Source organism: Colossoma macropomum, unplaced genomic scaffold, assembly GCF_904425465.1.
Source record: "Colossoma macropomum unplaced genomic scaffold, Colossoma_macropomum, whole genome shotgun sequence".
NCBI classification, from domain to species: Eukaryota; Metazoa; Chordata; class Actinopteri; order Characiformes; family Serrasalmidae; genus Colossoma; species Colossoma macropomum.
Genome location: NW_023494803.1, coordinates 13454173 through 13467321, shown reverse-complemented (window position 1 = coordinate 13467321; position 13149 = coordinate 13454173). Strand labels below are relative to the sequence as shown.

The 13149-nt window shown below is 38.5% G+C and overlaps 1 protein-coding gene across 2 annotated transcripts in view; it reads right to left on the bottom strand.

The window, feature by feature from the left end:
- Positions 1-332: 332 nt before the first annotated feature.
- Positions 333-13149, bottom strand: part of tmem26a (transmembrane protein 26a) — a 29807-nt gene continuing 16990 nt past the window's right edge. The window contains exons 6-7 of one of the 2 annotated variants that reach the window (XR_005008513.1): positions 2968-5268; positions 333-383 (exon numbers count right to left, since the gene is read on the bottom strand). Coding sequence is in view for 1 of the 2 variants with exons in the window: in XM_036592563.1 (XP_036448456.1) it covers positions 4970-5268 (299 nt within the window). In the remaining variant the exon portion in view is untranslated. Of the gene's footprint in view, positions 384-2432; positions 5269-13149 lie in introns of those variants that run through there. The other variant, XM_036592563.1, reaches the window with a different exon arrangement.

Sequence of the window (13149 nt, the reverse complement as noted above, 5' to 3'; positions counted from 1 at the left end):
CCCCATTTGCAGCTATAACAGCTTCCACTCTTCTGGGAAGCTTTCTACAAGATTTTGGAGTGTGTCTGTGGGAATGTGTGCCCATTCATCCACAAGAGCATTTGTGAGGTCAGACACTGATACTGGACAAGAGGGTCTGGCTCACAATCTCCATTCTAGTTCATCCCAAAGGTGTTGATGGGGTTGAGGTCAGGGCTCTGTGAGGGCCAGTCAAGTTCGTCCACACCAAACTGACGCAACCATGCCTTTATGGAGCTTGCTTTGTGCACTGGGGCTCAGTCATGCTGGAACAGAAAAGGATCCTCTCCAAACTGTTCCAATGTCTTGGTCTGCTGAAGGATTAAGATTTCCCTTCACTGGAGTTAAGGGGTCTAGGCCAACTCCTGAAAAACAACCCCATAGCATTATCCCTCCTCCACCAAACTTTACAGTTAGCACAATGCAGTCAGCCATGTTGTGAAGCTCCTAACATGCAGTTCTTTTGCTGATGTTGCTTCCAGAGGCAGTTTGGAACTCTTTAGTGAGTAATTCAACAGAGGATAGACACTGTACACTAAAACACTCGGCGGCCCACTTTGTGAGATGGCATGGACTACTGCTTCGTGGCTGAGCTGTTGTTGCTTCTAGATGCTTCCGTTTCACGATAATAGCACTTACAGTTGACGGGCTGATCTAGCAGGTGGCATCCTATGACAATGCCACGTTTAAAGTCACTGAGCTCATTAGTGCGACCCATTCTACTGCAAGTGTGTGTCTATCTATGAGCTTAATTTAATACACCTGTTAGCAATGGGTGTGGCTGAAACACCTGAACTCAATAATTAGGAAGGGTGTCCCAATGCTTTTGTCTATATGGTGTATGACATAAATTTATATGCAAGATTTTTATGTAATATTATACCTATTACACATATTATATATGTTTATACTCTAGTCCAGTGTCATAGACAGAAATAACGTTTCTGTGTTTCTGAAATAACTCTTATGAAACACGGGAAATGTTTCTTTTTGTTTGGCTCTGTTATACCTAATGATAATAAATATGTTCATTTTTCAAAATTTCATTAGCCTAATTCCAATGTGCAGTATAATCCACTGAAATCACTAAAAAAACATTATTATCCCCACATTCATAGATCATCATCTGCTGTCACTCCTAAATGCATTCTTAGATTCTACTTTAAACAAAATAAACACAAATCCTGAATGTGTTTGTAATGCAGGAGTCTATTAAACAATCAAAGCATCATTTACTGAGTTCAAATGTCCAGATTACCGGACATCAAACTTTTCTCAAAATGTGTGTACGTAGAAATAAATATCTACTATTTTTCTTTTTTCACTTTTCACAAGAGGGAGTTTCTAGAAGGACAAGCATACAGAAACATTCCTGAAATAAATACAGAATTATTTCATTTGGTCTCAGAGGCGGTGAGCGTCTGTTTAGCCAACTGCCATATTTGTTTTTGTTTATGACAAGATAAAAAAAACAATACAAAGACTGGGAGTGTTGGACTGTCAATCATGCATACTCATTAGAATATTAGGCCACGCCCATCCAGTTCTCAGGTCTGATTAGCATTTCTAAGCTGTATTATTTCTATTTTTTTTAATTCCTACATTATTAGATGTTTAATATAACACCCACTTTTAACATTATTAGCAAACATTTTTAATGTTTTACAGTTTGTTTCCTGGAACTTTAAGACTTTACACTTGTAATAAAACCTTCTGAACAGAAAGTGAACAGCCAGCTGATAAAAACAAGCATGTTTACTGTAGTATTTACACACACACAGACTGAGACAGCTGATCTTTAAGAAACACATACGCATGCACTCTTATCAGACTGGGTCACATGTGAGGGAGTTCACCGCCCAACACCCTTTACATCTCTCTCTCTCTCTCTCTCTCTGTGAAGCAGACTGTGACTTCTCCAGACTCAAATTATTTGTGTATGTGCTCAGAACTGACATAATTAGTAACACACATAAAATACAGTACCAAACTATAAATACGCAGTGGCAATCCTCGAGGTCCCACTATTTACCAAACCTTCCCCACTTTCACAATTACTACTCTGCATAATTTAATGCATAATTAAACAGTTATGATGTAAACAGAGTGGTTTGGTGTGAAACACTCTGTTCTAGAGAAACTTACAGAGTCAGAATTATGCACAGCGGTGGTGATAGGAACCAGACGTCCACCTCTAAAAGCTCCCTCACAGAAAATTATTACATGAAATAGTAATAAATGAATTCATTGCCTGATGTCTGAGACATTGTTTTACGATAGTTTTGAGAAGTTAAACTCCATTCATGGTGGAGGGATACATGCAGAGGCAAAATAGTCCCCAAAGAAAACTTACTATTTCAGATTTTTCATTATTTTCCATCATCAACATTCCATATAAAACTCAGAAGCAGTAGCTTCACTGGTGGTTTTGGATAGTAAATAAAATGTCTATATCTGTGTTGTAGTCATGGCGACCCCTGGTTCCTATCACCACCACTGTAAAGAAATCTGAATCATTTCACACCAAACCACTCTCAACCACTAAATTATGCAGATAATTTGAAAAATGGATGGATCTTTCAATCTTTCAAGTTTGATAAGAATGAGTCAGTGTATTCTTATCATTATATTGCTGTGATGAAAACAGATATAAACATCAAAATATCTGAAACATCTGAACATTTTACGAAAACAGCTGCAGGAGCAGAGTTGTTCAGTCTGAGCAGTCATTTTGTTTGACATCACTGATGTTTCTCTAATTTATACAGAACAAGTAATATTTATATTTTTCTTATTTGGTGTAAAGTTGAGCCATGCACACTCAGACCCCTTTAACATACATGGACTTACACTGTATGAGCTCCACCTGCCTTATACCTCCACTATGTAGCTCCATGCTACTCTAATCACATGACTACTGATGACCAGATATAAATTCTAGGAACTGACCTTTAATGAAGATCTAGAGGATGGCTAACACAAACGGTGCATTAGCAGATGATCTACAGCCTGTAACTGAACATCAGCAAGGTGGAGCTGCAAGAGAGGTGTTTCTGATAAAGTGGCCAGGGACTGTAGATATATAACCAGTTAAAAAAGAGCAAACAAACACAACATTTAGTTTCATTCAAGTGGTACAAAAGCAAAATACCTCCTTTAGTTCATTAGTTTTAGTGCTGGAGCTATGAGGCTAATGTAGCTACCAAGTAACGGAAGCTTACACTGACCAATCAGGACCAATAGACTGTTATCGGCTTTGCTGTTCTTTCATCTATGTATGTAGACAGGTTTCCTGTTTACAGACAGTACTGGGCATGTGCAGTCAGTGGTCAAAACCGCTTTTGTAACTTAGCCGGTCATAAGATTCTAATGTTAGTGGACTGCTGTGATCAACGTAGATTTCACATTGTTTGTAAATTCCTGTAGACTCAACAATAAAATGCCATTTCAGAGTTGGATCTGTTTGCTTGTGTTTCATTTGCATATTGATGTATATATAAAACTATAATATATAAAACATTAGCTAACAGTAGTTGGCTATCAGTATTGGCTAGTCATCAGGTCTCTATGACCAACGCCCCGCTAAGTTTGCTGTTCGCTTAATGTTTAACTAATAGGAGCTCCAATCACAGAAAACTTTATATCTTGCTGACACATCCTATAAATTGCCTAGCTGACCTGGTTAAGTTGTTTGTTGAGTCTGTCTATCCTCCTTATTTGACAATATCAGGAGCATGGCGGTACCGCTAGTGTTGCTAAGCTAAAGCTGCGTTCAGGCACTCATTAGATGGTTGTATATACCAGATGGTTGACCAGTAAATATGAGAAGAACAGAGAACATGGAGAAGAACAGAATGGAGATCTGGAGAACATAATACTGCTTTTTTAGCGATGCTAAACAGCACATAGATCTACAAGAAGCTAGTCCCAGACGGAAAAATGCCTAAAGATAATCTTAGAGAAATAAACTGATTTCTGAGTTCTCTCTCCTGAACCTCCTCAGAAGAAAACAGAAGATGAACACCAGCGTTTCACTGTGAGAAGTTCTGGTGATGAATGAGAAAAGCGTGAGTTCTCCTTCTGCACTGACAGGCTGCTGAGAGAGTTCTGTGATCTAGAACAGAGCTGAATAAGAAAATGCTGATTATTATTCAGCTCAGACTGAGTCAGACATTAAAAAGTTAACCACACGTGTGACAGTATTTTGATCAACGTGAGAAAATCTGAGTTGTATTTCTCCGGAGCCAACTTTCAGAAGCAGGAGAAAATGGCTTCAGTCTCACTCTGATTTCATTTAGAGTATTTCTTTCTTCTGGGGTCAGTTATATTTTTTTCACAGTCACAGTAAGTTGAGCATTTTTCACTCGTAAACTCCTGTATTATCTAGAATCCCTAGTTTACCTGTTGTAAACACGACTTTGTCGGCTGTTAGAGCAAAATTTACAAGTCTGTTAGGTTTGGGTCAGTGAGAAAATGGCTGGCACAGATTACACTGGAAACCTAGGCAGCTCAGACCGTGCCGATCAATTACATCAATAAACTACTTCTCAGTGATGGTGAAAAATTACTAAGAGCTAAACATTCTGCAACCATCTTCTCTGCACAACAACGTGTAATTGTGGTGAACAGACTTTATGTGGTGAACAGAGCTGCTTTCTGCCCACTGGCTGTGTGTGCATCTCTCTGATGAGGTTGTATAACCTGTTTATAGATAACAGTATGTCATACAGTGTCAGAAAGCACATAATCAAGACTATTAGAGATATTGAACAACCCCAAAAAGTCTGAGACAAGCAGGTAGCACTGGTGTATAAGCTTCCATTACCTGTTAGCTACAATAGCCTCGTAGCTCCAGCACTAAAACTACAAAAGCAAACATGTCTTAGCTGATCAACTACACTATTTCTGAAGTAATGTTTCCAGTAATGAGCCCATAAAATGTTTCCTTCCGTCAAGGCGTTGGTGACCGTGATTTCGGTCTGACCTCCAGGCAGATGACCACCAGTCTGTAGAAGTTCAGAATGACCACCAGGAAGTTCTTGATGGCGAAGAACACCAGCATCTGGTGAAAAACTTCAAAGTAGATCATCACGGTCAGGCGGACAACGAGGAACGGTCCATCCTGGATGAACAGGCTCTCCACGACGTTCCAGATGTCCGTGCTGTGTCTTTTCAGCAGGATGTTTCTACAGCAACCTTGCTGCTCCTCCACCGTCTCCTCATGTGATTCACCCGGCCTGGAGGTCACCACTGAGGGGTCAAACACACGGGTTAGACTGGGACACACTACACCAAAATCTGACTAATCGAATTATGATAGTCAAATATCTGTAAGAGTTTATGAACAGATATTTGGCTGATGTACATCAGTGCTAAACATTAGTGAAAAAAAACAGAAGCGGCATGTGAAGCATCTGTATGTTAAGGCTGATTTTGTGATAATTCATTTTTAAGCACCAAGTGGCACATTTGCCTTTATAGAGGGAGGAAACCCACACCAGCAGGAGCTCACAGACTAGGGGTGCAATGATTATTCGACTTAGTCGACTAAAATCGACGACCAATTTAGTTGGCAACTAATTTAGTAGTCGATTACTTGGTGACGTCATTACGCGTCTTTCTAGCACTCACTAGGAGAGTTTTGACATTACAGCTAACTGGAGAGTTAAACGCGATGGCTGCCTCAAGAACAAAATCCTCAAAAGTGTGGAGCTAAACTTAGAAAAAAAAGGATATCAGTTGTGCTTTTTGTAAGCCGACCTTAGCTGGCACGGGAGCACATCCTCCGTACTGTAGCATCTGAAGAGGAAACCTGTCGGCTCACTGGATGAAGAAGATATCTCGGTAAGATATGCTGCGTCCCAAACTGCATACTAGCACACTAAATAATGTGTAAAAATAGCACATATACCATTAGAAGTGCACTTATTAGTGTAGTGTGTGAAGTATAGAAGTTTAGAAGTATAGAAGTTTTTTATATTAAGTATAGAAGGTTTAGTTGCGATAGTTGTGCTAGCGAGCTAGTTAACCTAGCTAATGTTATTGCTAAAAGCCATCCTACGTCATGCTGTGAACCGAGCTGTAACATTTTCTATTTCAAAATGCATTTTCTCTGGAATTGTTAACGGAGTTGGAACAGAGGAACAATTAACTATTATTCACAGCGACCCTGTTCACGTTCACGATAACAGTTTTAAACACTGCATCGTCGTCTTAACGTTGAGGCTACCGATGCGTTCAGTTTCGGCGAACACAGGAGAGCGACTACGAACAGGTTTCTGTTCTCCGCGAGCGTTTGGCTCCACTCGCTAACAGTTTAAGGAGGTAGTTCTCCGTGAACACACAGGGTAATTGGACAAAGGGTTAAAATGAAGCGTTTAGACTAAAATCGTTCATATTTAACTGTTCATAGAGAAGAAGTTTTCCACAAACGTTCTCCACTTTCCCATCCGCTCCATCAGAGCGCATCCTCTCTGCAGCGGGGAGTATCCACTCTCAGAGCACAGCGAGACTCTCACAGGAGCACGGAGAGATACTGACTTTCCTCTGTTTCAATAAAGACCTGTGATTGTAGAATGTAGTTGCAGCAAGGTTTAGACAGACAACAGAACTGCACTGTTTAAGTTTAACATTTAAATTTAGATTTTTTTATTTATTTGATTAAAGAAAAACTGATTTAGTTTTGTTATATTTTATTGCTGCTACTTTGCACATCCTTTGTTATAAATTTTGACAGGAAAAATACATTGGAGTTTTTTTTATTTTCTGTATCAGCAGGAAAGTTCATTAAAACAGTGAATTCTTGAATGTTATTCATATTTACTGTCTTCACTGTTAGTTAGCAAATATATAAAACAACCTCAAGCTAAATTTAAAAGCTAAAAACTACATAAACCATTTTTTGTAATGTAGTGATTCATAATCTGAATAATCAATTATTCGTTTCAGTAATCGATAGATTATTCGACTATCAAATTAGTCGTTTATTGCAGCCCTATCACAGACGCACAAACGGTTGCAGTCATTAATGTAAAAATTAAGATGTTTTTTATAAAACATTTTTTATGCACATGCTCGGCCTGAAACAGACTTCACGCAAGGACGAGGACGCCAAAAAGGTGCTCGGCTAACGTGCTGCAGAGTCTCTGTCCTTCTGAACAAACTCACAGTGCGCTGTTACATTACTAGGGTGGTTAAAACACTCAGTACTGAAGGGGGCGCTAGAGGATCTACTGCTATTCCAGCAGCCTTAACAGTTAAACGTGGACAGTAGGGGAGAGTGAGCTGCTTTAGCTCTTTTTGCATGGAAATGCAATAATGTATCATATTTTTATGTTTATGTAAGCCATCGTTGCGTGATACCTAACTGCTCGTCTGTTATGGCAGTTGAGAAACACACTGGCGGTACAAGACTGCTTGGACAGGCTTGGCTGTTGTCATTGCGCCCCAAGCTCGCGTTTGCGTTGCGTTATGAAATGTGTCGTGACACATTTTTAACGCAACTACACTCAAAAACACCATCCATTCACGTCCTTGCATGTTGTAGGCCTTAAGCAAAATAGGATGATGTAGGATGCGTGTAAGATGAGGCTTTATAAATGAGGCTCCTCTACCTGAATCCGGTGAGTTGGGAGACACATTGGGAGATAATTGTCTTGTATATTTATATGTATCATTAATGTTTCATGTAATTTTTATGTAATTGTTTTATGTAATCTTTTGTCCTTTGGTAACTGCCCAGGATATCCAGTTTAAATCTAGCCAAACTGACTAAACTGGAATATTTACAGAAATGTTTATTAGTGTGTTCTGTCCCTGTACATCTAAATCAAATAAACTAAACCTTTAAACACCGAACTGATTTACAGTCACACAGACGTGAGAACCAGCCGTCAGCAGGCTTTCACATGAAAACATCCTAGCTACCAACAGGACACGAACATCAGACCTTCAGAAACAACAGCACTGAACTAAACCCAGCTTTCAAATGGAGCTCACTCACATCTTCAGAGGTTCTTTAGTGAAATGATCTATACCGAACCATGAACACTCAAAGAACGATTTGCTTGTTGTAAATAGAACATTTCTGAAAATTATTCTATGTGGCACCAAAAAGGGTTCTGCTATTGTATACAAGCCTGACAACAGAAAAATGCGGATAAATACAGGAGGGTCATTCTACAGAAACGTCCATTTTTGTGTCCCTAGCGTTTACAGATATATTACACTTGATAACCATATTAGAGTTACATTTTTTTACATTTTCAAATAAAACAATTTTATTTTAACAATTACACCTTATTGATCCGTCAGTTTAACAATATTGGTTTTTAAATCATTTAATTAGAATTCCAAGCACCACAGAAGTGCTTGTCCCCAAAGTCATGTGTAAAAGGTGAGGCCATATTTTGAAGGAAAAAACATTTTTCTGTAATTTTAACTACAATAATCTATACATGACTATGAAATATATAAATTAAATGACATAAAGAAAACAAATGCCAAATAAATATTAGAAAATATATAATGAAAATTGTTGTCCCCAGGAGTCGTGTCACTGTTGTTACTGCATAACAAAAAATCTCTTATTTTGAAATAAAAAACATACTAATGACATCACTTGACTTCCTTTTACATATTTTTGAGGATCTGTGAAAAAAGCACATGGTCCACTGTGTCTTTTCAGTTATCAGAAATTTTCTCATTTAGCTTAAGATTTCATATGATGATTTTAGTTGACGTCACTGGTGTGACCTACTTTATTCTTAGGTAATTGTAAAAAAAAAGAATACAAAGGATTAAATTACATATTTTGGTGGATATTCCATGATTGTTGTCAATCATGGAATATCCACCAAAATATGTAACTTCCTAGAACTTTTACATTATGTGGTTTGATGCTCTGTAGCAGACATTTTGTAAAATTCATTTTTCATCAAAAATGCCACTGGTGTTGCTGTCTCTGGTGTTATCTTTCTTATGTGTAACACCAATGAGGATTGGTAACACCAGTGACACCTATGGATAGAAAAGTGGACATTCCTGTGACCCAGTTCTGTATAGAACCTTATACAACACATTCTCCATTAGTATGAAGAACGATTTCACCATGCAGAGAACCATTTAGGCATGCAAATGGCTCTTTGAGTGTTCATGGTTATATATAGAACCATTGTCTTTACTAAAGAACCCATGAAGCGTTGCTTATGAGTTATTCTGGTGTGTCAATGGCCATAACTAACTATGAGGACACCGAGGTTGGGACCTCTGTATTTTCAGAAGTGTTTTTTTCACTTTTCTCAATCCATGAGATTGTGAGATGGAGCATTTCTGTTATGATGAAGGTTGATTTGTTTTCTGTGAGTGCTGTCACTGTATTATGGACAATCAAAATCTGCCAAGCTCTGTGTTATTTTCTAAAACCTCCAATCACTGCTTAGTAGTTGTTGCTATTCGCAATTGCTTCAGTATGTTAGCTAGCGCTCGTGACTAGCGTTAGGCCTCTGAGGTCCTCGGCAGTTTCTGTCAGGAACTACAGTAAGACAGAAACTGCTGAGTCTGAAACACTGAGTCTCTTCACCACCTTCAGACCAGAGCTGCAGGAGAAACGAGCCTTCTGACCGTTTTATCTCTGACAGTGACCCTTAATCACTTCATTTTTCTCTTTATTCAGCAAAAACAACAGAAAATCATACATCTGATTGGGAATAAAACTGAGAATGAAGTAACTATACAGAACTATTTAAACATGTGCTAGTAGATATTCAGTTTCTCTCTCTTTTTCATGTTTTTACTCACCGCATTAAATTCAGAATGTGAGTGTTAGTGGGTTAAAGTGATAGCAATAAGCAATAAATTGCTTGTATTGGTCATGTATGCAGAAGTCGAAAATACAGAGAAATTATACTGAAATACTGAAATACTGAAAGTAAACTCTTAAAAAAAAGAACAAAAAAAAAAGCTGAAGGCCACAAAGAGTTTTATGACCCTGCCATGGAGGAACCACATTTGGTTCCCTCAAGAACCATGTCTGAAAAAAATATATGTGATGAACCTTTGAAAGGTTTGAAGAACCGTCACATAATAGGAAACTTCCTAGAACTTTTACATTATGTGCAGCCTCTTTAGACTTTAAAAAAGGTTCATTTATACATATCCACTGGAAGCTTCTTTGAGCCAAAACATTGCAATTGTCAGGATAAAACCCTCCAATTTTGTCATTTCACAACATTTAAAAATACCATCTGACTTTTAAACTGTGTCAACACTGAATAATAAACAGAGCAACAGAAATTGCCCAGAATTACTATATTGTAATAAAATCTTGTGACATTAACTTGCATTAAAAGTTAAGAATGGGTTTTCCTTCTTCTGTAAAGTTATCACTTTGGAGATGAAAGGTTTTGTTCCAACAATGATAATGTAAAAGTGAAAGTAACAGCCCACACAACACTGAATTCATTGGGCTTGAAGCAGTTAAAGTGACTGAAGGGAGTGATAAGTCTGAATGTCCTTGTTCTTTAACAGCGCTGATGTTCCTGTACTCTGTACAATAACTGGCTCTCTGTTCACACAGATGTTCTCTTGTTTAGCTCCACACCCCAGCTGGAATTTAGGCCACACACTGAACTGATTATTGTGTGTATATGTGTGTGTGTGTGTGTGTGTGTGTGTGTAGATGCCCCAAAATAATATAATAATGGAACTCACATTCAGTTGCAGTGCAGATATTGTCAGTGCAGTTCAGTTGCAGATGCTCGTAGTTTTGTAGAGTAGCCTAAATCATTGCTCAGCTAAAAGTCGTGGTACTTTGGTAAAATAATGACTGTGGTAGAAGTAAAAGTACTTTTAAATAAAGCAACTTGAGCAGAAGTACAAAAGTATCAGCACAGTAAACTACTTCAGTACTGAATGACTAACAGAGCTAACAGGTAAAAGTGGCCAAAATCTGATCTGTTTCTTCATATGTGACACAGATGTGTGTCTGTGTGTCAGTGTGAACAGATTGAATCTGACATTTTCAGTTCCAATTTGAGGCGCTTTCATATGTGGTGCTGGAATCCGACACGTATCCGATATGCGGCAGTGCGACTCTGTCTGAACAGCCAGATTGGAATTTATGCGACTGTTACGCCAATCCAGCTTGACGTTTAGCAAAATTCCGCACTGCTGGGACCTCATAAACATTTGGGGTGATGTTTCTATGCAAAAAGTTCGGAAAAACTTATCCAAACCGCTCCATGTTCAAAGAGAATTTTTGAAAAGTTTTGAGAAGTTTTGAAAGAAATGTCCGAATGTGGCCATAGGACAGCGAGGCTGCAACATCAAAGAACAGTTAAAAGTCTGAAAGCAAAGTTTAAAGAATCTGAGAACATGGACCAAAGAAGTGACCGCGCCCTAAACAGCGAGCTTGAACACATTCTGGGTGATGAGCCCAGCTGTCAGTCAGTGAAGCTTCATGATCGCTCCTGCGACACTGGCGAAGACGAACCTAAAAGCTCTGGGAGCGACTGGCATTTGTTGGCAGTCGTGATTGTTTACCTCTGGATGAGCCACGTGAAGCATTGTTCTTTTGCACATGTGGGTCAGTTTAGGAGCTGATCTGTCAGACTCATGTTGCATACAGATCACAATTAAAAGATATTGTCAATAGCCAAACAAAAAAAAATCAGATTTGGTGAGAAAATCAGATTTGGGCCACTTTTACCTGCTGCGTGAACGTGGCCTAACTGTCCAGCCATGTCAGTCCACATTAGCAGCCAGAGAAAACAGCGGTCAGGTTAACGGCCTCCACACAGAAGATGCACCATGTCTAGAAAGTCCATTGTTTTTAACAAAGGGAACCACGACGACGTTCAGTATCTCAGCGCGCCGCTCAGCGCTTTGTCATTACTACAGTAAATTAAAGCTCAGAGCTGTATGGCGCGATGTGCCCGGTGTGCGGCAGCCTTAATACTGACACTCTGGGAGCAAACTGGAGAGTGCAGCGATGTAGATGAAACAGAGCCAAAAGATGCCTTTATCTTGGGAACGTCTGCTCTTGTACTTATTTTCCTCCCTCATACATGTTGCTAAACAGCCCTAATGCTGAGTCAGCGTGTCAGTGGTAGCTGGCTACTGCTTTGTTTTTATTGGAGCTGTACTGGAAAATTTGTACAGACCTCAACGGTCAGCACAACATTCTGTCAAGAGCTCGGTTCTCCTAACTTCTTGCTATTGACCACAGCAGTGAAATAAACTGGAGGTGATTTTTTGAGGGCCACGCAGGCCCCTTTTCACTAAAGCATTCATTTTAGTAACAGCACAATCATCCTTCACCAGTATTGATAATTTCTGCTTACATTACTAATTTATTTTCTTCCTCAGCCTTAATTTCTTCACTAAAATTAAGAATGCAAAAGAATTTATTCACTAATTTTCAGTGCATTTCACTGATTACTGAGTTGTGATGAGTCTGATCTCAAGTCATTTGATCTAAAAAGCAATTTTTTCTACTTATTTCAAACCTGTGAGCTTTTATCGGATCTGCTTATTTCAGGACTGGAACTTATTTTAAGCTTTCTTGTTGAGTAAATTGATAAAAATAATTTCACTAGAATTAAATCATTTTCTCCTCAAATTCAATCTTAATTCAAGCTCATTTTTTCGCAGTGGAAGACAAGCATCAAGACTCTTCTCCGTTCTGGAGAACCAACCTCCACTGGCTGTCCAAACACTGGCTGTCCCTCTCGGTCTTCAACCGCAGGACCATCTCTTTGTGAAGCACTTAGATTAAAAAAATAATCCAGCTCTTACTGAAGTGTAGAGATGAAACGATATTAAAATTTCATATCACGATTATCATGACCAGAATTATCACGATTATCGATATTATCGTGATATTGTTCAAAAGCGTTGAAAAGTAACATAAATAAATAAATAAATAAATACTGATACACAAACTGAAATTCGTTTCACCATTACTATTATTATTATTATTATTACTGTTGTAAATTATTATTATTATTATTACTGCTGTAATTATTATTATTATTATTATTATTAATTACAATAATTAGGGATTTCCCTGCATAGAGAATTAAATCTCCACCAACTCTGAGGTGGGTCCTAACGGAAAATTATTACTTCTAA